Source organism: Panthera leo, chromosome A3 (genome assembly GCF_018350215.1).
Source record: "Panthera leo isolate Ple1 chromosome A3, P.leo_Ple1_pat1.1, whole genome shotgun sequence".
NCBI classification, from domain to species: domain Eukaryota; kingdom Metazoa; phylum Chordata; class Mammalia; order Carnivora; family Felidae; genus Panthera; species Panthera leo.
The window spans coordinates 95,714,737-95,738,593 of record NC_056681.1 but is presented as its reverse complement, the minus strand read 5'-3'; the positions used below and the strand labels follow the sequence as shown (position 1 = coordinate 95,738,593).

Here is a 23,857-nt window from a genome sequence, read left to right as displayed (position 1 = left end):
GGGTTTCTTTTCTGAGCTGCTGCCATCTGCACACCTTATGTTATTGGGACACAAGACTGGTACATGCTATTTCTTACTGAGAATGACATCAGAAATATGGAGTCACCCTCTGCAGGACAGTGCTTCTGCCACTGCCCATGAAATAGAAGTCAAGGACTGAACAGGAAAAAGACATGAGGCATAATTAGTTTTATCCTCCATGAAGAAGTTATTTCACAAATAATGAGGCAGAACCTCTCCAATTTTAATAATAATGGACTGTATATCATTGAGATGACTGAATCAAATTAATGTTAGCTACTGGTAAAAAATAAAACAACATGATAATAAATGCAAAGGTTTTTTGTTTTTGTTTTTTTTTTTTTTTTTTTGCCCTCCAGATGCAATTTAAACATATGATTTGAGAAGAGTCAAGTTTCAATTCCTAACCAGCTATCTTCTTTCCTTTAGAGAATATAGTACATAGGGCTTTTTACAGTATACAGCTAAAACTATTCTTCCCTGAAGTAGAAAATGCTGGGGCAACAATAATAATGATAATGCATACGGCTAAGTAGAGAACTCAGGTGAGAGTCCACCAAAAAATGGCTCAAGTCAGCTTCATCTTTGCCAGAGAGGCTCTGCAGATGTACATAGCGACAAATACTCAGATTCCCGTGTTCGATTTCCAATTCACGCCCTCGTCTGTTTCTCTGGCCGTTAATTACTGGGTTCCTCCCTTTGCCCTCACAAAGAGGCATGAAACTACTCATCAGGTGGTAGGACAAATGATAATCAGTGTTATCCTAGACATTTCATTACTCAAATAAGCATAAAATGATTATATGAAATCCCTAGGAAATTGAAGTGGCCTTCTTTTTGCTTTTAAAACTATACTTTGACTAATAGAAAGTCTGCTTTATTTAACATCATCTAACAAGACCCCCTCAAATATATCTCTCTTCCATGACCACTGTTATATATAATCTAGAGCATTATAAAATGTTCTTCTGATCTAAACTAGCAACTTGACTAGATTCATTATTCACTTTGAACTAATGAGATTATTTTTACAAGTGATGTTATTAACGGATTGCATAATATCTATCAGATAAAATACTAATACCATGTTGAAAGCAAGCAAATTAAGTCATTACAGGCCTAGAAAAGCAACGACTGAGACTGCCAGAATAGTGTGATTTGTAGTAAATTCATACTTAGCTATGAAGTATCCTTAAGTAGTAGCTCAGACTGTTTTTTCCTACTATTATTTTTCGTGTGTGAAATAAATCTGTGAAGCCGACAAAGACTAACCGGATGTACAAATTTGAGCTTCTAATGAATACAATGACATTTAAAAAGTCTCAAAGGTCACCTTCATATTACTAAAGTAATTCCACTGAAGTCAAAAACAATTTAAAAATATTTAGAGAAAGGCCCAGGCAATGTCATTAGTATATATTGGCCAGAGGCAAAGGGTAAGGGGGATGAGGCAGAGATATTCCATATTTTATTACATAAAATCAATTGTAGCCTTCTCCTATTAGAAGCATTCAATAATCCTTAAAAATATTGTCACCCGTAAGGTGATATTTTGGCATTACCATATATCTTACATAGTTTTATAAACAAATATCATGTTTAATCATTAAAATATCTTGATCATGTGTATTTGTGTTTCCAATGGAAAAAAAATTGTAATATAATGGTAGCTTACATTTGTATAGCAGCATAATTTACAACTGCTTTACCTCATTGGATTTTAAAGCTCTCCTATGAAGATTATAAGAAAAGCATTATTTCCCCATTTTGCAAATAAACAAAGACAGTAAGAGGCTGGTCTAAAATCACCTGTATTCAGCTTCAAAATCCAGGGATTTTTTTCATTGAGCTTTGCTCTCCCTTGATTTGCCCTTTGTGTAGTAGGAAGGGCAGAAATGTCACCTCCCTTTAAAGAGGAGATTAAAATTGCAGTGGCAGAAACAGCAATGACCCCGGTGAGGCAAAGCCTCCCGACAAAATTCTGACTGATCTCTTGATTTATTAAAAGCACTGCTTACAGCAAAAGGGAATAACACTTATACAATTTTTAATTTTCCTGTCAAAATTATGGGATCAGATTGTGGAAACTGAATCTTTGTATGTAAGGGTAAAACATGAGCTGAGATCAATGCTTGATCATGACTTCGCATTCAACCTATTACATGTATGTATGCACACACAGCTGTATAGATGTACATTTTTTTTCCCAAAGGAATATAAACAAATCGTTCACCTTATCTTGAAAACAGTGTTTAAAAACATTGCAAAACAGCACAGAACAAAAATGAGTCACTCAACTCCCAGGGGTTAGATTTTATGACTGACTTAGTATAATTAAAACAATAATAATCACAAAAATGAATCTGTCCTCCTTGACTATCTGCTAAGAATTAGGTCCATATCATTTTGACTTACACATATAAATTTTATAATACCACTACCTTGCTTTGATGTAATATTTTAATTTTTCAGCAGGCTCTCACATGCTAATATACACTGTTACGCTTCTGGGTTTAATGAGAAAATCATCTTCCTGTCTCTGGGCCTCACCTTGTGAAGTCTGTCATTTCCATCATGATCATACACATCTGCTTGGCCAGCACAATTATATCATTGCCGCTGTCATCCCATTTGGCCACTTCGGCATCCAGCTTGCTTTTCTCTTGGTGGAATATTTCCACCTGCTCAGCTATTTTTGCCTTCTCCTCCTGCGGTAGTTGTGCCATGATGGCCTGTGTGGGTTACAGAATACGTGTGACTAATATTGACAAAGTAAAGTAGGGTGACTCTGCTTTAAGTTAATGGCAAAGCCAGACCCCGACAAGGTTTATAGGCTGCCCCACCATTCCAGAAAGTACGTTTTCTCCATCCCCAGGAAAGCAAAAGCATAGACTGGTAACATCCCCCAAATCCCCGTCCCTATTCCTATACACACACAAAAATAGAGAGATCCAAAAGGTATGTGCACATTGACAGTAACAGAACTTCTGTGTTGCTTTGATGACATATGTTTGTTCAAAAGAATCTATTCTTGACAATTTTTATATTTGGTCTCAAGAAACTTTTACCAGATGAAAGAATGTACCTCTTTCAACACTGAAATCTGTTCAGAGAAGGAAAAAAAAGAAAAAAGGCTTTCTGTCGCTGGAAAGAAGAGGAATTTTAAACAATATCTGAGCATCCAAGTGGGGTGGAGAGAATTTCCATGAGTGTTAATGAAGGAATGCATGATTAGATACCAAACAATCCCCTAACCCAAGGCATTTCAGGGATGGCATACCTATTCCCAGCCCTCTCCCATCTTCCCTGTGGAAATTCTGAGATAACCATGACTCCCTACAGAGCCTATTAGTATGCAGAAGTAGAAGGTATGATGGGATAAGATATAGGTTTAGGAAGTAAAGGTCGATTTTCAAAAGTTGCTAGGTAAGGGAATGTAGAAAAGCAAGAACTACAGCTGATTCTCATTATTCATGGAATCTTTCTATACAAATTTGCCTACTCTCTAAAATTTATTGGCAGCCCAAAATCAATACTTGTGGTGCTTTCTCGTCATTCACAGACATGCAAAGAGTTGCAAAAAATTGGGTTCACCTGTCAGGCCTATTCACAGATATGGTTGAACAAGGAATTCTCTGTCTTTTCGTTTCAGCACTGAACAACAGGTCCCTTCTGTCGTCTATTTGGTGCCATATTTTCCACATATTTGTACTTTTTATTGGTAATTTTTCTATTTAACATAGCCCCCAACCATAGTGCTCAAATGCTTTCTAAGTGTCCCTAAGCACCGAAAGGCTGTGATGTGCCTTATGGAGAAATATACATGTATTAGACAAGGTTCATTCAGGCATGAGCTACAGTGCTCTTGTCCATGAGTTCAATGATAATGAATCAAAACTATAAAGCATATGAAAGGAAACATTCATTAAACAAGATTCTGTATTTATTGGTTGAAATAAAATGTTGAGACCAGGAGCTCTCAGGAACCTAACACTATTTCCTCTAAAAGCCATGACTCCATAGCTGCTAATTAAGTGTTCATGGTGATGTTATAGAATATAGGTACCACAAATAAAGACAATCAACTGCATTTGGTAAACACCATGTATGCATTGCCTTGAATGCAATGTCTGGAATCATTTCATTCCATCCTCATAGAACCATGTGCGACCTGTTTCATAGAAAGGAGCATGTGGATAAGTATGACAGCACTAGTAACCCTCTGGTTCTGGGATATGTGTGTTCAGTAATGAAAGCATGATTTGGGAAACTTAAAACTTTTGCAAAGGACAAGTAAAATAACACATACAATAAAGCCTTGCTTCCTAAATTATAAAGTTTGTCCTAATGTAAGTAAATTATTGGGAAGAAAGGTTGTTGATTTCTAGTAAAAATATCAATGGACATAAACTCAGCAAAACTGGGCTCAATGGGCTCTATCACTGACTTAGGTTAAGACTTAATCGCTACTGGATCATATTCTTAACTTCTTCAGATCTAAGAATAGTAAAAAATTACCTCAGGGTGTTATAGTTGACAGCAAATGAAATAACAAAGGTGTTGTGTTTTTTCCAAAAAGAGAAATGAAAGCATCTATGGGATTATTGTTAATATATTAGTATCATGACTATATTAGTTTTCCTTTCCAGCTACCCCTTGAGCTCATTACTTAGTTGCTATGAAAGAGAAGGGATGGGCCCAGAGTCTATGTTACTATACATAAATAGACAATTGACATGATTCCTTGAGTACAGAAATGTATACCAGGTACTGTGCTAAGAGGCTTATGTATGTAAAAACAACAACAACAACAACAACAACAACAACAACAACAAGAAAACAAAAAAAAAATCTACTTAAGCATTCTACAAGATTAATACTATTATTACCGCTATTTTATTAATGGTGATACTAAGACCCAGAGAAATTAAATTCTCAATATTACACAACTGATAAGCTGTATGTATAGGATTCAAACCCAGGTCAACTAACACCATACTTAACTACCATGTACAAGTGGATCACCATGCACAAACATACAGGTTTGACACTACACAATGATCCCATTCCAGTGGGGCAAGTATTGCTGAAATCATAAGCATTGTTCACCAGGCTGGACATCCTAGAGATGAGACTTTGTTTGCCTGAGTAAGGGATCTCTTTGTATAATTTACATGAAGGTGTCCTCAGACAAGTAGCTGCACAGATACATCTTACTAATATATAGCCATGTGTACAAACTTCCATGCAGGCATGTGTGTGGCTTTATATAACTAATATGTGAGTGTCTGTGTATGTGTATGTGAGTGTCCATGTGCATATACACAAATTGCTATCCATATTTAAAAAGTCAGACTGGGACAAATACTATATGGTTAAAATAGTATTTTTGAAGAATATTTTAAAGTACTTTAAAAACTATCAAAAAGGTGGCTGATATACCAAAGAGTTGATTATAAATTCAAATATGAAATACTGTACTAATAACAAGACAGCTATCCCACTGCATTTGAGATAGGTATGGATTTGCAGAAGTTAAATATGCACTTTTTTCCTGAAGCATCCCTGTCTGATGATCTGATGCTGTCCTAGATTAATTTGTCGTCCTCATATAAAACTGATATTCATGTTTTACTTAGACCTCAGAAGTCCTAACTAGAATTATGTAAACCATTCATTAGGTGCTTTTCTGTAGAAGAATCTGTAAAACTACCCACCAGACCTTCAGACTCTATATTCAATACCCAGATGGAAAGCAATGAAACTTTCATTGTCTCAAAAGGGTTAATTTGTGCATTGAAGGGTGTACACTTTTCTTTGAACTCTATCACATGAGTTTCAGTTGTATAATTTAGGATTTGAGTATTAACTGCCTTGTTCTACTCTCTAATTCCTATTGTTGCCCTACTTTTGACTTCTCTCAGAGCTTCCTTAGGGTAGAGGCCTCAGCATCCTGCAAACAGTAGAAGCTCAATATATATCTTCTGATTGACTGTGTAACCATTTTTCCACTCACTGCATCAACAGAGTTCAAGAGAAGTTACTAGAACTGACAAACATTTTCTAAGGGCACAATTCTGAAGAAAAAAAAATGGCCCCTTCAAAGCAGATTTGCAAAAGAACATGTTATTTTGACTCTAGGGGTGCTCAACCCACATAATGCACTTAATGGTGTGTGACTTGGGTGCAAGTGTCATTGCATTTGCTTCTGCTTATGTAGCTATCGATGAGCCAAAGTCTTTTCCTAAATATTCTTAAAATGCTCCTGGCTTTTAAAAATTCATAATTGACCTTTTCTGAAACTGGAATCTTAAAAAAAGGTTATCTATAAACAGTAGATCACAAACTGCAAAATTTGCAAGTTAATCAAATTAAAATTCAACACATGCGTTTTAATTAGGTCTTATCAATGTAACTCAGCAGTTTGAAATGTTAACACATTAAAGTTTTAGCTGGAAAAAAAAAGATGACTACATTCAAATCAAGTTGAATAGAAAATATATAATATGCAATTGTTCATTCCCTCAAACTAAGGCAACATGAGAAAAATGATTTTCATGGCCAAGAGGAAAGGGAACAAATCAGCTTTTCTGTATCTGTGATGTGATCACCTGGGGTGGTCTTAGAGTTTCTGCTGGTTCTATGCATAGTAGCCAAGCACAGCTCCAGAGATTGGCTGATCTGGGGCCCCATATTGTGGCATCAGAGACTTTAATCCACAAAATTCCCTGCTTCCTGATCCCAGGCTCTCAGCTTTTCTTCTGAAGAGCCAACCATTTTTTTGTGATTGAAATTATAAACTCTACTTATTAAACCAAAGTGCAAATCACTGATACAAGCCAACAATCACTCTGCCCAGAATTTTTTCTTCAATCTAAATCTCAGGAGCTTTTGATATGATTATTTTTCCAATCTCAAAGAGAAAAAATTACTTTTGGAGTCTATGAGCCTCCAAACTGACAAGTGTTAGTTCCTTAAGCCAGAGTAAGAGTCTAACATTTAGGCTTAAAGTACATCTTTATAAATAAGTGATTAAAAGGGCTAAAACTCAATGTGTCAATTTGTGCTCACTTGGTTTTAAAGCAGAATAATAAATATAAGTAGTTAAAGATTGGATCCTTTGACTTTTACCAGTCTCAGGCCCTGAAGTAAACAGGAAAATTGAGTTAATTATCTCATTAATTCAAGTAAAAACTTTCATGATTTCCTAAATTGTCCATGCTCTTTTAAGTTAAATTATTTGACCAGCCTTCTAATGAAAAACTGCCTTATGCTATAAGCATTATCATCATCATCATCTTTATCAACTTCATATTATGTGACACATATTATGATACAAATTTTATCATGCAGTTCTCCTAATCGGACATCATGAGGTAGACAGTGGAGGAGGAGAGGGAGAGAGAGAAAGAAAGGGAGAGGGAGAGACAGATAAAGCATAGAGAGGCTAAGAAAGTTGCCCAAAGAGACACAGCTTGATCAAGACAATATTTAAAATCAGGTCTGTATGACTCCAAATTATATATTCCATCACTAAGGTTAAGTGCCCAAAAGTTTTCATTGACCAATTTTAACTACGTCAACCTGTGAAGAAGCAGTTTTTAAGATGTCATGTCTAGGATCATAGGGTCTGATTCCTCCTACATTTTAGCAGGGTATGATAATTCTCTGCCTCTCCCTCTCTCAACAAAATACTGTAGAGAAGCATCAGATAGGGACACATAAAGGAAATAATCTAATTTCAGAATTTGGGAGCAATGTTAGAGTAGGTACTAAAAGCTTTTCTCCTACCTTAACCTCCTTATAGATTAATTTACCCTTTCAGAGAGGAAGAATTTATCTGAATGCAAACAAAAAATAAGGCCTTTAACAAGGAAGGACTGACTGATACAAAGGGCAACTACCTCTGTCAAAGACAACTTTGGTCTCCTTCACAATTTTGACCAAGTTAACATACTTCTCTGGTCAAAAGTTCGACCATCTGTCATCTCAGCAATTCAATGTACCCTCTTATTTCCAACTTACAGCCATAATTCTAGGTCTCTGATTTGTCATCATATAATTACAGGCTAAAATAGGCTGACTCAATAACTAATGCTGTCTGCTGCAAGTTAATCACACAGGCCACATGATGGATCTCAAAGGCAAATCACCAAGTACTGGATTATAGGGGTACTTTGTTACTATCCTGGACTGTGTTCATAATTCATGCTGAAAAACCTTTAAAAAAAAAAAAAAAACAATTGTCTTTTCACCTACTGGGTGAAAAATATAGTAGATGATATAGACAGGTGCCATCTGACTTCCGTTTTCACCCATCTTAATTGACTTGATATCTAATGTAAGATGCATGAAATGGAAGTACAATGGGACTACATTCTTGTAAGAAGTGGGACTAATAATGCCATTTTGACAAGATGGTGATTATATAATATGATAAGGGTTGTAAATATGCCTTGATCATTGACACAAGATACTGGGCTATATCAACACTGAATTGCATTCAGTCAATCAAACTGACTTTGAATTGATTAATGTTTGGATGAATTACTCAAATTTGCCCTTTGTCATGGACACAAAAATGCTGGTTTTATTTAATTCTGCAGAGGAACTGACCTGATGGATGAATTGATTTAGTGTTAGGCCAAAACAGGCTCCAAAGCCTCTCAGTTTAATGAACTTCTCAAATTTCAACATTGGGAGTGGGGGAAGGATTACAGTCCACAAAAGATTTGCCAAGTAGGGGGCTTCATATTCTTTTGTGTACTTTTCTACTGTCACTAATCTGTGATACAAAATGATTTCTCTTCCAAAGGATGACAATTTTCAGTCATTCTTTATTGAGCACTTAATGTATGTCAGGTATTCTGTTCATTTTTTTACAAATATTAAGCAATTAAACCTCAAAAGAATTCTATCAAGTCTATTGTTCACATTTTACAGATAAAAGGACTGAGGCTCATAGCAATTAAGCAACATGTAATGGAGCATTGTCCTCATTCCACTCTTTACAATTCAAAACCAAATCTGTCTGAACCAAAGCCAGTGCATCTTTAATATTCTGGCTTTTACCCTCGTATTTCCCCTATCAATGTCCATCTATATATCTTGTGAATCATTTCACTGTTGGATGAGAGTATCAGGGCATAAGGCATGAAAGAGAAATTGGGTTATAAGTACAAAGATTTTCTTAACATAAGGTTTAGTCCTCTTTGAGTCCTGTTTATTTATTTATTCTTTATTTTATTTTTTTTAATATGAAATTTATTGTCAAACTTGTTTCCATAAAACACTCAGTGCTCATCCCTACAGGTGCCCTCCTCAGTGCCCAGCACCCACTTTCCCCTCCCTCCCACCCCCCATCAACCCTCAGTTTATTTTCAGTTTTTAAGTGTCTCTTATGGTTTGGCTCCCTCCCTCTCTAACTTTTTTTTTTTTCTTCCCTTCCTCTGTCTACTCTTCTTTCACAATTCCTAAACCAGTGTGAGCTTTATGGGGTTTCCTAATCTCTGTCCTAAATCACTCAGGCTCATGCTTCGTATACAAACTCATGTTTCCTATACATTATTTTTCCTAAAGTAAAGCTTAATAGAGAATTAAAATACTCTAACTAGAATATAGTAAGAACTCAATCTATATAATGAGATTGTTTTCACCCTATAAAAACTGAGTCTTTAAAGGGAGGATAATCTCACCCTCTTTTATAATCCCCAGGGATATAATCTCTTGAAACTTGCCTTGATTACCTGCATCTACCCTCAAGGAGATACAGTTAATAGGATTGGTCAGAATCCTCTTAGAAACACTTTTGTTGGTAGATAGTGTCACTGAGTGTTCAGGAATGTTCAAATGGCAGCCAGAGCAATAATCTTTCTGTTGCTTCCTGCTCCATGCCTTAAACTGGCATATTTCTAATATGTCTGTATAATTTCTTTTTCTATCATGTGGCAGACAGATCTAGGGCTACCACCCTGGCCATAAGCAGGTATTAGCGAGAGGGAGGGGGGAGTTATTTCTCTATTCTGATGAATTTGGACCAATTTCAAAGATGTGGTCTTGTTCACCAGAGACCCTAGGCCAGAACATGGAACAGAGTATGGAGCCCATAACAAAGTAGCGCTCTAATTTTCCATTTGTCCTTCCCTCTTGAGTTAATAAGCTTGGCAACCTCAAGCAGAACTGTGGTGTCTGTGCCAATACAAGATCTGAGTATTCATGTGTTCCTTAGCTGTTGAACTATCTATTCATGATTCCAAGCCAATAAAATCCACTATACTCTTAAATTGTTTGCAGTGATGTGGCTGCTAGGTTTCAAGTGATGGAGAGAAAATGGAGTTAATAGGAATCAGAAGCACTAGTGGTTATTTCCATTGTGTAAAATATGAATTGCGGGGCGCCTGGGTGGCTCAGTTGGTTAAGCGTCCGACTTCGGCTCAGGTCATATCATGATCCGTGAGTTCGAGCCCCACATTGGGCTCTGTGCTGACAGCTCAGAGCCTGGAGCCTGCTTCGGATTCTGTGTCTCCCTCTCTCTCTGACCCTCCCCATTCACGCTCTGTCTCTCTCTGTCTCAAAAATAAATAAATATTAAAAAAAATTAAAAAAATAATATGAATTGCTAAAAACAACCACAAGTAAGAAGGCAGATTTCTGAGCTATGAATCTCTGCGATTCCAAGACTCTGGTCAGAAATACCCTCAAATCAATGTGGTGTAAATAGCCCTGGTGCATGAAACCCAAGTCCTGGATGTCCACTCACCCGTGCACTCTGTCCTGCAATGAGCTGGTCATCCTCAGTCTGAACACTCGTCCGGCTGCGCACATCATAATCCTCCTGCTCAAAGTCAGAATCGTCTTCTAGTTCTTCTGGGGTCTAAAAGTACACAGGAAAGGAGAAGAATCAGCATATTCTAAACTGATAACCCTCAATGCCACCCATATACTTTGTGGCAGATAAGGCTAAGTGGCTCCCGGGAAAGAGAGCTTGTAGGCAGTTACATGTAGGGGGTTATGGAGGAGGGTGCTGGCTGCAATGGAGTCGGAAAAATCTAGCTGCCCCAGTTTACCTTTTAAAAAAATATATACTTTATTTCTTCCTCCTGTAGGTATTAAAATGCTATTTAACTCTTGACATGACATGCTTTCTAGTTTTAAGACAAACTATATTTGTGTTTTTTCCATCCATAGAAATCTATTTAAGATAGAAAATAACCACCACCAACAAAAGTTATACCTATACGTGGTCTATAATACCCTTTTTGGTCTATTCCCAGTCTTTTTTAGTCTTGATAGTGAAAATAATCTCCAAGCCAATTGTTATTCCAGATGAAGTATCTGATGTGGTCACTAAATTGTATACTGTACAGGTTGCGACTATGGATTCCAGACTCAAGACTGCCTGAATATGAACCCCTGTGTGACTACTGGCAAAATCCTCTTAGTTCTGGTTTCCTCCCTTGTGATATTGATAAAAGTTGTTCTGTGATTTTTGTGAAGATTAAGTAATATTCTTTGTGTAGAGTGTCTAGCATATAATAGGCATTTAAAAAGTGTTTTCCATCATAATTTCTTAGGATTTTGAAATCAATTCATTCAAACACTTTTAAAAAGTAAAGCCACCAATTACTACACCACTACAAAGGATTAAATAACTCTTTCATACATAGTATCAATTTAGCTAAAACCAAGCACAGTGAAATAAGGATCATTCTCTATTTAGAGATAAGAACACCAAGGTTCTGAGAAACAACATGTCCAATGTCCCTAACCCAGTTAACAACAGAATTAGAATTTAGACACAAGTGCCCAATTGTGTCTAACTTTTTCACCTTATAAATCAGGTAAGAATTGCAGCTATAGAATGTCTTTAAAGTGAGTAGTTACATGAAGATCCCGTCCAGTGTCAGAAAAAAGTGTATGAATTAATCTACAAACCCAGAAATAAAAATACTCCCCATCTTTAATAACCATAATAGATAACATGTGTTAAGTGGTTTTCATGTGCCAATGCCTATCTTCTCTAAGCACTTTGCATATACTAATTCATACCATTTTCTTAACAGTCCTATCATGCAGACACCATTTTCTCCACTTTGCAGATAAGGAAACTGAGGCATGAGAGATTATACCTGCTCAAAACTTTCTAAATCTTGCAGCATGTACCGTAGACTATCATCTCTGTTAATTCTAAGAAGATGAACTTGGAGGTGGTGGGGATGATTCACAAGGGGACACAGTGCATTAGTGTGACATTCTTAGATCATTGGTCATTAGACTGAGATCTGACAGTCACCCACAAACTGCCTCCTGGCACACAGTAACACCATCTCCCAGGGCTCTGTATTTCAAAAGGAAGAAATAGACCACAGCAGTACTGATGATACAGGTACCCATTCCTCATCCAAAAGGGCACATTTTTATTCTGCTGGTTTCTTTGGCTACCTCACTGTAATTAATCAGGTGTGGTTATTGATGAAGCCTTGAGATTGGTCAGACAGGCATAAAATGGGGTCTTCATGCCAATATCACCTTATGCGTAGTAATTTTCCAAGCTTTGGCATATCCTTCTTGTTTTCCTTCTCTCTCTCCATCAACCCTATTAATATTCGCCCAGTCATCTACAGATGTTCAATTTTCTTTCACAGAATTATTGAAAGAAAGAGGGAAGAAAGAGGTTTTGTTCCCATACTTTATTAACTAAAGGAGGGGTGGGGTGGGCAGAACGTGGTTCAAATAACTGGTTGTATTTTCATTGCGGACAGAGACAATAATCTCTGACCATTTTTCACTCTTCTGAAATGTACTAGAGAACAATTACAGCAAGTTGGTAAATTCTGCTGACGGATGAGATGACAAGATTTCAAGTGCTTTTCATCATTAGTTTTTCAAAAGGAGAGAGAAAAGCAAAATGAAAAACCTCACTCAACAGAAAAAAAGGGAAAATATGACAGTGCCTATAGCACTGTGTCCAAACATTTCAATGATCTGTGTGTTTAGTAGATGAGTCAATGACAAACACAACCTGGCATCATATGGTTAATAATGATGAGCTTTCATTCAAGTGACTATGGCTCAGGAACCAAAACAAAGTTTAAAAAAACAAAAAACAAAAAACAAAAAAAACCCAGAAACAAAAAGCCCAAAACACAAAAAACCTGGAAGTGGACCTAGGGAACTGGAATGTTTTTGGCCTAACTTTGCCACTCACAAACTGTGTGTCTTTGGCAAGTCATGTACAGTTTTTCTGCTTCTCTATCTCCTCATTCATAAAATGGAGATCATAATTCCTATTTGTCCCATCTACCTCTCAGGATTGTAGGATAAAACATATATGAAAATGCTTTGTAAATGATAAAAGTGAACTAAAGTAATATGTGATAATGATGATTATTATGCTTAACAAACTATATACCCAATAACAACTGCAATGATAATGGGAATAATTTTTTACCAACCACTATGGGCCGAGCATTCAGCTAAAGGATTTACTCCATGTAAAAACCTAATGAAATACATTGAATCCCCACCTTACAGATGTATAAACAGACTCAGAGTCAAGTCAGTTTTCCAGGGTGTTACACCTAGCAAGTTGAGGGGGCTCAGGGCCTCTGCTTGTAACCATCACAAGTAACACCAGGCAAATGGGTGAGCTTAAAATATTTTCTTGTGCCTTAATCATGCAGCAAACCCATCCAAGTCACCCATATAAATGTTTCTGTGCGGGGTGCCTGGGTGGCTCAGTCTGTTGAGCATCTGACTCTTGATTTCCTCTCAGGTCATGATCCCAGTGTCATGGGATCAAGCCCCATGTCAGGCTCTTGGCTGAGCGTAGAGCCTGCTTAAGATTCTCTCTCCCTGCTTCTCTTCTGCTCTCTCTCTCTCTCTAAAAAGTTGTGTGCATGTTCATTTTGTTAATTGCATGAAAGCACTGGGTTTTTTTTTCTTGAATTATTCATTTTAAAAAGTAGCAGTGTTATGTGTCAGTTGCTCAAAGATCCCCACACATTAAAGGAGACATGGAAAAATAGTGAAGGTCTGCAAATGGGCCCAGAGATAATAGGACTTATATCATTAGGTAGTCTTATAGAGTAAAAAGAATCACCAAAATGTGTAATTCACTAGATTGGAGGGAGGCTGGACTCTGAGGGTCAAGTCTCAATTCTGTCTTTCTGTGCTCCCAGGGAAGACTTTTTTACAATAATCAAGAACCATTTTGGGTCTATTCTCGGTTCCCTAGGTCTATTATCTGATTGTTAGACTGCAAAAGTGGGTTTAATTTGAAAAATGACACAATTAAAGTATTCGGTCTCTAAAATCTGCCCCCTCTAAGAGTCTATGAGATTTTCTTGTGCCTATTACACAGGCTCAAGAAAATCATGTGCTTGTCCAGGCGGGTCACAACACATGCCAGTTGCAGAAAAGGACCAATCCGCTTGCCTCTGGCTCCTAATCAAATGCTCAGTATCCTCTAAAACAGTTTCTGGAGAGAAGCAAAATGAGAAAAGACAGAGGGATTTAGTGTTTCACCAGGACACATGAAAAATATATTGAGGCCCATTTAAAATAAAGGCTCAAATGCGTATGAGAGTTTCATTAGGAACAGAAAGATGAGGAGGACATGGAGAGGCAACAAGAGAGTTCGGATGATACATGAAGAAGGATTTCCCAAGCAGAATGACTATACCAATGGAATGGAGAAAACAGAATTACATTTCCCTGAAGTCAATGTAGAGCAAAATCATCTCAGTCAGGACTGACTGGCCATTGGCATCTCTATCCCGCGTCATTCTGAAAGCCTCTTGATTGATCTCCTTGCTTCTATTTTTTCCACATACAGTCTACTCTTAGGGTGAAGATCCCTGGAAGATCTAAGTCAGCTTAGAACACTTCAATGGCTCCCATCTCATTCAGCATGGTCCTTACTCTGCACCTGCCATTCCTTCCACCTGGAACACATTTCCTCTAATATTATTATAGCTTGTTTCCTCCTCCTCCACGTCTATTCTCAAATGCCACTCAATCAGTGACCATCCTTCATAAAACGAATACCCATCCTGTGTTCTATCCCCTTATACTGCTTGTGTTCCCCATGGCACAATAACTGACGTGTTCTATCTCCTTGCTTATTTTCTGTCTTCCACCAGAGGAATATACATCTCTTGACGATAGGGACTTCGTTTTGTTCACCTCTGCATTCAGGGTCCCTCTAACAGTGTGGAGCATCTAGTAAGCTTTAAATAAATAGTTAATGAACAGATAACCAAGACAAAATTACCAAATTTTTCTTAAAATCATAAGAAATTATTTCTAATTACTTGGGTTAGGAAAACAAAACGAGGAACCTTATGGAACCATGTTAATTAACTGGATAATAGCGATCTGCAAGAGTAATATCAATTTTGCCACCAAACTTGTTTCTGAAGTCTCCTCAACTCTTTATTTTCTAGCTCTGATGAGTAACTCTAATCCCTGCCATTTTAATAATATTGTTAACTTACTTGACAAATTCTATTTCGTTAATGGATTGTAATAAGAAACTTCACCCCAGCAGAATGAGAAAAAATATTTCTTGGGAAACTACTGCCAGGTGTATGCTAGTACTTTATAGCTATGGCCATATTTGTCCTCGTTTGCAGATAAGCAAACTGAAGCAGAGATGAAAATCAGTGTGCCAGTGATGCCCAAACACTTAAGCCATAGGTCCTCAAACTTTATTGCTTGAAGCACTGTGTCTCAGTAATCTTTTTCAAGGTGCCTCTGGGCTAACAACAAAACATAACAAAACAAACAAAACAGCGACAAGCCTAACAGTTCTGTTGATGAAGCAGTTAAATCACAAAAATGGATTAAGTTGATTAGACTTAACAACATGACTTCTCAAATCCTGGAATACAACTAAACATCCACTGAGTTTCCTTTTTCTCACAGCAACCACCAAAAGCCCAGCTTCACAAATACAGGATGTTATTAAAACAAATACACCAACCTAGTGTTTAAACCGTGAACTACTTTTGGCTAATATTTCCCACAATATCAGAGACACATCTGCATGTTTCCCTTGAAATTTTAAAACATCTTCCAATGCCCCAAGGGCCCTTTCAGGCACAGCTTGGGATAGATCAAGTTAAACTTTAGACTTTTATTTTTTTATTTATTGATTTTTAATGTTTATTTATTTTTGAGAGAGACACAGAGAGCGAGAGCAGGGGAGGGGCACAGAGAGAGACACACACACACACACAATCCGAAACAGGCTCCAGGCTCTGAGCTGTCAGCACAGAGTCTGACACAGGACTTGAACCCACGAACCGCAAGATCATGACCTGAGCCAAAGTGAGATGCTTAACCATCTGAGCCACCCAGGCGCCCCTAAACTTTAGACTTTTAGCTGAACCCCGGGCACTACTGTTTCTGTGACCTGCTTTCAAAAGTATCATGTGCAGCCAAATTAATGGGTTCCAATTACATTATAAAAGAATATAGATATCATAAAAGATTTTTTTTCAGGGTTATTGTTATGAGAAGAAATTACTGGTTTTTTTATAGCGATATCCTAACACCAAGATATTACCTCCTTCTACCCTACCCAGTTATCTTAATTTCCCATATTAAATGTCTAATTCTTAAATGTTAACTTGGTTCTCATTACTTGTAGATTCCTTATTTGTGAATTTGCCTACTCACCAAAGCTTCTTTGTAATCCCCAAATCAGTGTTTGGGTAGTTTTTCACAGGCAAGTACAACGTGGCAAAAAAAATTTGAGACACCTAATCTGTGTGCTCCCAGCTGAGGTCACATAGCACAAGGCTCTGCCTTTTTGTTTCAGCTTTGACGCTATAAATAAGCATTAATTTTTTTCCTCTGCTTAAAATGTCTTGCAAGTACAGTGCTAACATGTTATTTAGTGTTCCTAAGTGTAAGAAGGTTGTGATGCACCTTACAGAGAAAACGCCTGTGTTAGATGAGCTTCCTTCAGGAATGAATTATAGTGAGGCTGGCTGTGAGTTCAATGTTAATGAGTCAGCACCATGTATTAAATAAAGTGTCTTTAAACAAAAACATAAAATATAAAAATATAAAACACAGTTATATATTGATCAGTGGATAAGAATGTAAACAGAGGCTCACAGGAACCTAACAATGTTCCCTTTGGAACAATGTTTCACTATTCTCTAACTCAAAGTTCACAGCAAGGTTACGGGATATAACTACTGCAAATAACGACCATCAGGTGTATTCCTTTTTGAAATTACCATGCTGGGGTAATTAGAAAATTCCTTCTTGGCTGATAGATTACCAAGGACAAGTCTCATCAAGAAGTAAACAAAACCTAGTCTCACAGCAGACTATACCTGTTCCAAGAGAGAAGCGGGGTCCTGAAAGGTGAGGTTGGGGTACAGAAAGGACAAGTTTTGTCTACTTCAGAGGGTTGTCTGGAGCTGCCCTGGAGTGCCTGGATACCAACATCACATTAAATATGTATTGATTAGTGAGAGGCAAGGTGATGGAGCACTTAACCCTTCAGGATCCATTATGCATTTATTTTCAGGGGTGAGGTGGGGGGAGGAATTATACTTTTTACAAAGTATAATCAACACTTTGGGAGGGAAGGGGGCATGGCCAGATTTGCTGGGAAAGAAACAGCTCTACTCATCTCACTGTCTTTCTTTCAAACTTAGTGCAGTGGATTTTTAAGTAGACCTAATCATTGCACTAGGAAAGTAAACCAAGAAATTAAGTACAAGATGGAGCCATGTGGGTGCTGAACGGAGAAGGATTTTAAAAATAACAATTTGTACATACTGTACATTTCTCTCTTAAGTTTTAAGTGGTGTGAAATCCATCTGATCAAATCACTTGAAATGTCGAGATGCAGGAATGACACTACATGAAACAAAGATATGGCATTTTATCTAAAATTATGTTTTTTTACAGCTCACGAATGAATAAATGAATGATGGCTATAAACTTCCTCAGCCTCCCAGATGAACGGTTGTCACAAAAATGTGAAGGCTAACAAAGCAGAAAAATGGCAAAAGAGGGAATATATCTGGAGCATTATAGTGGGATTTAGTGTCAAATGCTTTGAAAACATAACTCTCATGGTCTATTACCTTATTTCACAAGTTAGTATGTAATGGAAAAAAATGATCTAATTTGTTATAGGTTTAAAAGCCTGCCTTTTTCTCTTTTGCTTCTCCTCCTCCAATTCTCATCCCTTTTCTCTCTGTCGCCTTCCTATCTCCCCAGGTATCTGTTTCCACCACCACCACACATACAGTGCCCATAAAGCGCCAGAAAATGCACCACAGTGCAGGGAAAATAAAAATACAAGCTTTGCTTTCCAAAATTTCAGTCTAAAGAAGGTAATCGACATAAAAGGGAATAATGTAATAAACACTATAGCAAGCAGAAAGTTACAGAAGTTAAAAGAGAGTGACAGAATTTTTGATGGAAAAAACTTGAAGAAAGAAGGTCTCAGCCAAATCTTGAAAGGTGATGAAGTTGACAGATCTAAAACGGGCAAGTTAGAAGATCAGGAAATACATCCGATAGTCTCCAAATTCCAAATTGGAACTCCACATTGTTAAGTGTAATTAGTGTCGTCTGATACAACTTATGCAATGATCTGAACACTTTGAATTGATCATAAAATTATTATGAAAGGCAGACATAGTTAACATGAAAACAGTCAAGCTGAATTTAAAGGGAAGAAAATTCTAAGATGCTTCACTCCCCAAGTGAAGGAGTTTGGTGATCATTTCAGGAGAAGCACAGATACCAAGAGGGAAGAGAGACTCTTCTTGGTGATACCTTACTCCACCTGCTCAGATCACCATGGAAGCATCAAGGTGCACTCTGGATACCACAGTTGAAGAGGACCACTCATGAATTTAATGACTTCAAAGATAACAGGATTTGGGGGAGAATTAATGACATATACAAAATACTCAAAAGACCAGGTATATATTGTCCAGAGAGAACAATATACCACAGACATTATTTGGTTATTACTGTCTTGCAATGTTTGAGGAGATATTAGTTTAGATGTTCAGTGATCACCCTGAGAGAGTTTTTTTTCAAAATGCACTCAGTAGATATCTCATGGTTTTATTGAGCAGCTTTCGAGACAACGTTAGGGGACGAAGGTGAAAATACAATCCAGGGCTGTTGCATCCAATATGGTAGACATGAGCCACAATGAGCTAGTGACAACTTTAAATGTAGCTCATACCATGTGTCAAAAATTATTACATTTTGGATACACTTGGTTAGGTTAAATATATTATTAAAATTAATTTTACTTGCTTCTTTTTTTTTCAGTGTGTCCACTAGAAAATTTAAACTTACAATTGTGGCTGACATTATATTGCTATCGGACAACATGTGTTGATGATTGGCACTGCAGAAGCCCCATCTCTGCTTCAGTCATAATAGTCACAAATGTATTTGTGTCATCAATTTTGCTTTTGAATGTTTCAGTTTAAGAATGAGTTCTATGGGTAAGAAAATTGTTGGCAAACTATGCCAAATTGTTGGTTAGGTGAGGAGAAAAAAATATCTTACAATGAAATATTATGGAGCAATGAAATGGAACAAGGTAGGTTGTAGGTCTTAATATAGATAAATGAAGGCACATTGTGGGTGAACAAAGCCAATTGGAAATAATAGTTGAGTTTTTAAATCTACTATATTTTGTATTTTTCTAGTGTATACCTCTAAATAATTACTCGGACAATGGTTTGGAAGGCTCATACCTGACAAACTGATAACGGGAAGATAGTAGGGTGAGCCATGGGTGGGGGGTGGTTTGCTGCAAGATTATGCAGCCTTATTTATCAGGTCTTAATTATTAGTTACAAGGATGATGTAACTGTTTCATATTATGATCATTGATACTATTAAACTGGATAATCTTCATTTCTTTCCATCACATGGCTTTCTGATCCTAATGGGAAAATAACATTAGTCAGAGGACCACACAGATAACAGCAAGGGTACCTGAAAGTTAGTATCAAATTTAAACCAAAATGCATGCCAGAAACAGGAAAGACATCACTTTTCAGGTTATTCAGTGTGAATCTAGGCTTGTTGGATCACTTGTCCCTTTCGTCTGAGTAGTCCCCCTTGTGTGACTAAATGAGGAGCCAAACAGCTTCACAAGTTAAATTAAGCAATGGAATAACCAAAAGTAAATTATTTGGGATCCCTACAAGAAGCTCTGATCAGCTCCAAGCGATAGAGGCCTTACATACCCTGATCATCAGCACAGCCTTCCTGATGTCTCGAACACCATCATATACCAGGCGAGAGGCATCAATGAACTCATTCTCTTCAAATGGCTGAGGGACGTTGGCACTCAGGGCTTCAATGGCAACCTCTACTTGCTCAGCAAAGCGTGGCATCACTGCGTTAAACAAAGTGAGAAACAGTGGATTATGCGATCTTTCCTTCATGCTTCCTTTTCCAGCCCTTGTGCAAGGCGGCACACTCCAGTTATTCCAACGGTTCAATGGAGCTGGCTGCCTACCTGGTCAGTGGGATGGATCCAGTTTAGTGGTCTTTGTATCACTTACCTTCAGCAGAGAAAGTAAATCATTACTCCATGAATGGTGATGGTATACAACAGCAAGTTTTTGAAACTTGCTCAGGGTAGGGTGGTATAGTGTGCATACATATACATTTCATGTTCTCCTAACCTGAGTCGAATTTGACTTCTGATGGTTACTAGCTCTGAAACCTTGGCCAAGTTTTCTTAACTCCTTCTAAACCTGTTTCTTTGTCTATAAAATAGGAGGTCCTATCTTAAGTTTCAATGAGATAACACATACACATTTACTGGATGGTGTTTGGCCCTCAGAAAGCCTCGATAAGTATATAACTAGTATCATACGCTAAAGTCATAGGTGATGAGTGAGTAACAGACCTTAACCTATATGACTTCATAGTAATGTGTGAATGAAGTGATCCAATCTTTCCCACTTTTGTTGATACAGGACTTGAGATTAGAGGTGGGGGACGGTAGTGGGTGGAGGCTTACGGAAAGACCATACAAGAGGGGAGAAGGGATCCCAGGATACTCCTGCACAAAGCCTAGGGTTAGAGCCCAGTGGGCTCAAAGATGAATTTTATTTTGTTCCATATTCCCAGGACCATGCTGATGTGAAAGAAAGGCATATATGAATTTCTAAAATGTTAGCACCTCTTTCTTTACACAAAGACACCTACATACACACTGGAGGTTTGCAGAAAGTAAATTTAGTGGAATGCCTGGAACACTTCCACTGGCTGCTTAAAACAAAATGCTGCTTAAAAATGCTGCTGATTCACTGATTCTCAAAAATTATAATTCAATTTTTTCAGCTTTTATTTTGTAACAATCAATTCACATGGCAAATTAAAGCCAAAAGCACAATTCATTTTATTTACAAGGACAATAAAAAAGAAACATCATTCATCTATTTTCCATTTCTGAGCATTCATGCCTGATTCGTCTTTATACTTGTTTTTGCCCTCTGTGGATACTTTAACATCCATTTTAATCCCTAGTGTGAGAAACTCTGCTAAATTACTTTCTAGGGTCAAAGTATTCAAGATAAAACATTCCTCGAAAAATGTATTTCTACTAGGAAAAGCCAAATGTTAAAAAGTATATTTAAAAAAAAAAAAGAGGAGGGTTACAGGAAAACAGAGTAACCATTTTTTCAATAGACATGATCAAAACCAAAGTATGCATGGGGTGAATTTCCTTCTGTGAGTGAATTACTATGATTGGTTCTCTATACCATTTGCATTTTTCATTTGTGCCTTTGCACTGCTTTTGCATAAAAGGAATTGGTGGACATTGAGTTGTACTGCTGCAAAAATCAAATAAAAATTTATTTCTAAAAACTACCACATTAAACTAAGGCCATTTCAGCTATCCATTTGTGTCGGGAACAAACTGTTTTACATGACTAAATAATCTCAATCATTGCAATTCACCTCCCTAAGCGTGAAAATATTGCTATATGTATTTGGCATTTTCACATGAGTATCTTTCTTAAACGAAATTACAAATCCCTTTCCTTTCCTCAACTGAAAATTCTCAATATCAATTTCATTCTATTTGATGTCTAAGCTGCTATCATGACCATTCACAATTTTACAGATTTGAATGGTACCATCAGAAGCAGTTAGCTGCCTGAAGTTTTGTCCTTATTGTTTATATGACAATTACTATGCCTACATGTACGTAAAATACTCCTACATGGGCACCTGTGTGGCTCAGCTGGCTGAGTGGCTGACTCCTGATTTCAGCTCAGGTCGTGATCTCATGGTTGTGGGATCGAGTTTCGTGTTAGTCTCCTCACTGAGCATGGAGCCTGCGTAAGATTCTCACTCCCTCTGCCTTACCCTCCATTGGCACTTCCTCTCTAATATAAAAGAAAAAAATACTACTGCAAATGAATAAGGCAAAAAAAAAAATAGAAAAATAGACAAAGGATTAGAACAGGTAATTCACAAAAATACTCAGTCCCATATTATTGATAAACACATGATGTTTTACGTCATTAATAACTGTAAAACTTACAGCATAGGCAGTGAGATAGCATTGCATACCTATTGGAATGCGCAAAGTAAAGCTTATTAACACCCATCTCACCAAGCATGTGGAAAAAAAGGGAATCCTTCTACTGTAGATGGGAGTCAAATGGGCACACATCATTCTGACAAACACTTTGACAAAATCTAATAAAATGAAGCTTTCCAGTCCCGACCGGTGAGCTGAGACATTTTCTAGGGCATGGCCAAATGCTGACTTCTAAAGAGGTACTTATTAGGAATGTTGAGTACATCGTAGTCACAGGAACACCTTTTCTCTACAGTTATAGCTTCTTCTTAACAGGTTGAGTACTCCAAGAGTTAAAAAGAGTTATATTAAACCTAGGAATAAAAGTAACAGCTTTAAGAGATCCCTTCTAATCAGCGGTATCCCAGGGCTGTCAAGGCCACTAAGTTGGAGGCTGGGGAGACATAGTGAGCTGTTAACTCTAGGTTCATGGGCAGTTCATCAGGATGGAATAAAATGGACTTAGGGATATAAGTCGGGAGACAGCCAGTATAGTCAAGAGAATAAGTCCCTAAGTTCAAAATATTGACTGGGAAGAGCAAACTGAAAAGAGATGTCATTTGTGAGAAATTTAAAAATACACATGAGGGTACCGTGCATAATTTAAACATACATATTTTTATGACACATGTTCTGAGAGAATATATACCACCTTAAGTATAGTGGTTGTCCTTGAGGGGGACAGAGGGCCATGGGATTAGGTAGGAGTTGTAAAGAGGCTTCAAGTGTATCTTAATTCTTAAGGAAATAATAATATGAATCAGATATTGCAAAATGTTAATATTTGTTATACCTCAGGGTAGGAGCAAGGTCTCAGTTACATTAGTCTCTGTCCCTTTTTTTATCTTTGAATCTTTTCATGATTCATATATTTTAAAAAGATCAACATATTATCCTTAAGGCTGTGCTTTTTTACAGAATAAGGCTCTGAAAAAATTAAAGTTCTAGCTCATCTATCAGAATGTAATAGAAAACAATATGATCAACAATATTTTTAATGTTTATTCATTTTTGAGAGTGAGAGTGGGGGAGGGGCAGAAAGAGAGAGAGAGAGAGAGAGAGAGACAGAATCTTAAACAGGTTCCAGGCTCACAGAGCCCAATGTGGGGCTCAAGCTCTGAGTGGTGACATCATGAGCTGAGCTGAAGTCGGATGCTTAACCAACTGAGCCACCCAGGCGCCCCATTGATCAACAGTATTATGTGAGGAAGTCCCTCAGAAATT

At 37.3% G+C, this 23,857-nt stretch overlaps 1 protein-coding gene across 10 annotated transcripts in view; it reads right to left on the bottom strand.

Annotated features, from left to right (window-relative positions):
- CTNNA2 (catenin alpha 2) overlaps positions 1–23,857 on the bottom strand; it is a 1,100,619-nt gene that overhangs the window by 72,146 nt on the left and 1,004,616 nt on the right. For all 10 annotated transcript variants that reach the window (XR_006200794.1, XM_042932824.1, XM_042932822.1 and 7 more), the window contains 3 exons: positions 20,277–20,428; positions 10,781–10,894; positions 2,572–2,753 (listed from right to left, as the gene is read on the bottom strand). Coding sequence is in view for 9 of the 10 variants with exons in the window: in XM_042932824.1 (XP_042788758.1) it covers positions 2,572–2,753; positions 10,781–10,894; positions 20,277–20,428 (448 nt within the window). In the remaining variant the exon portion in view is untranslated. The remainder of the gene's footprint in view (positions 1–2,571; positions 2,754–10,780; positions 10,895–20,276; positions 20,429–23,857) is intronic.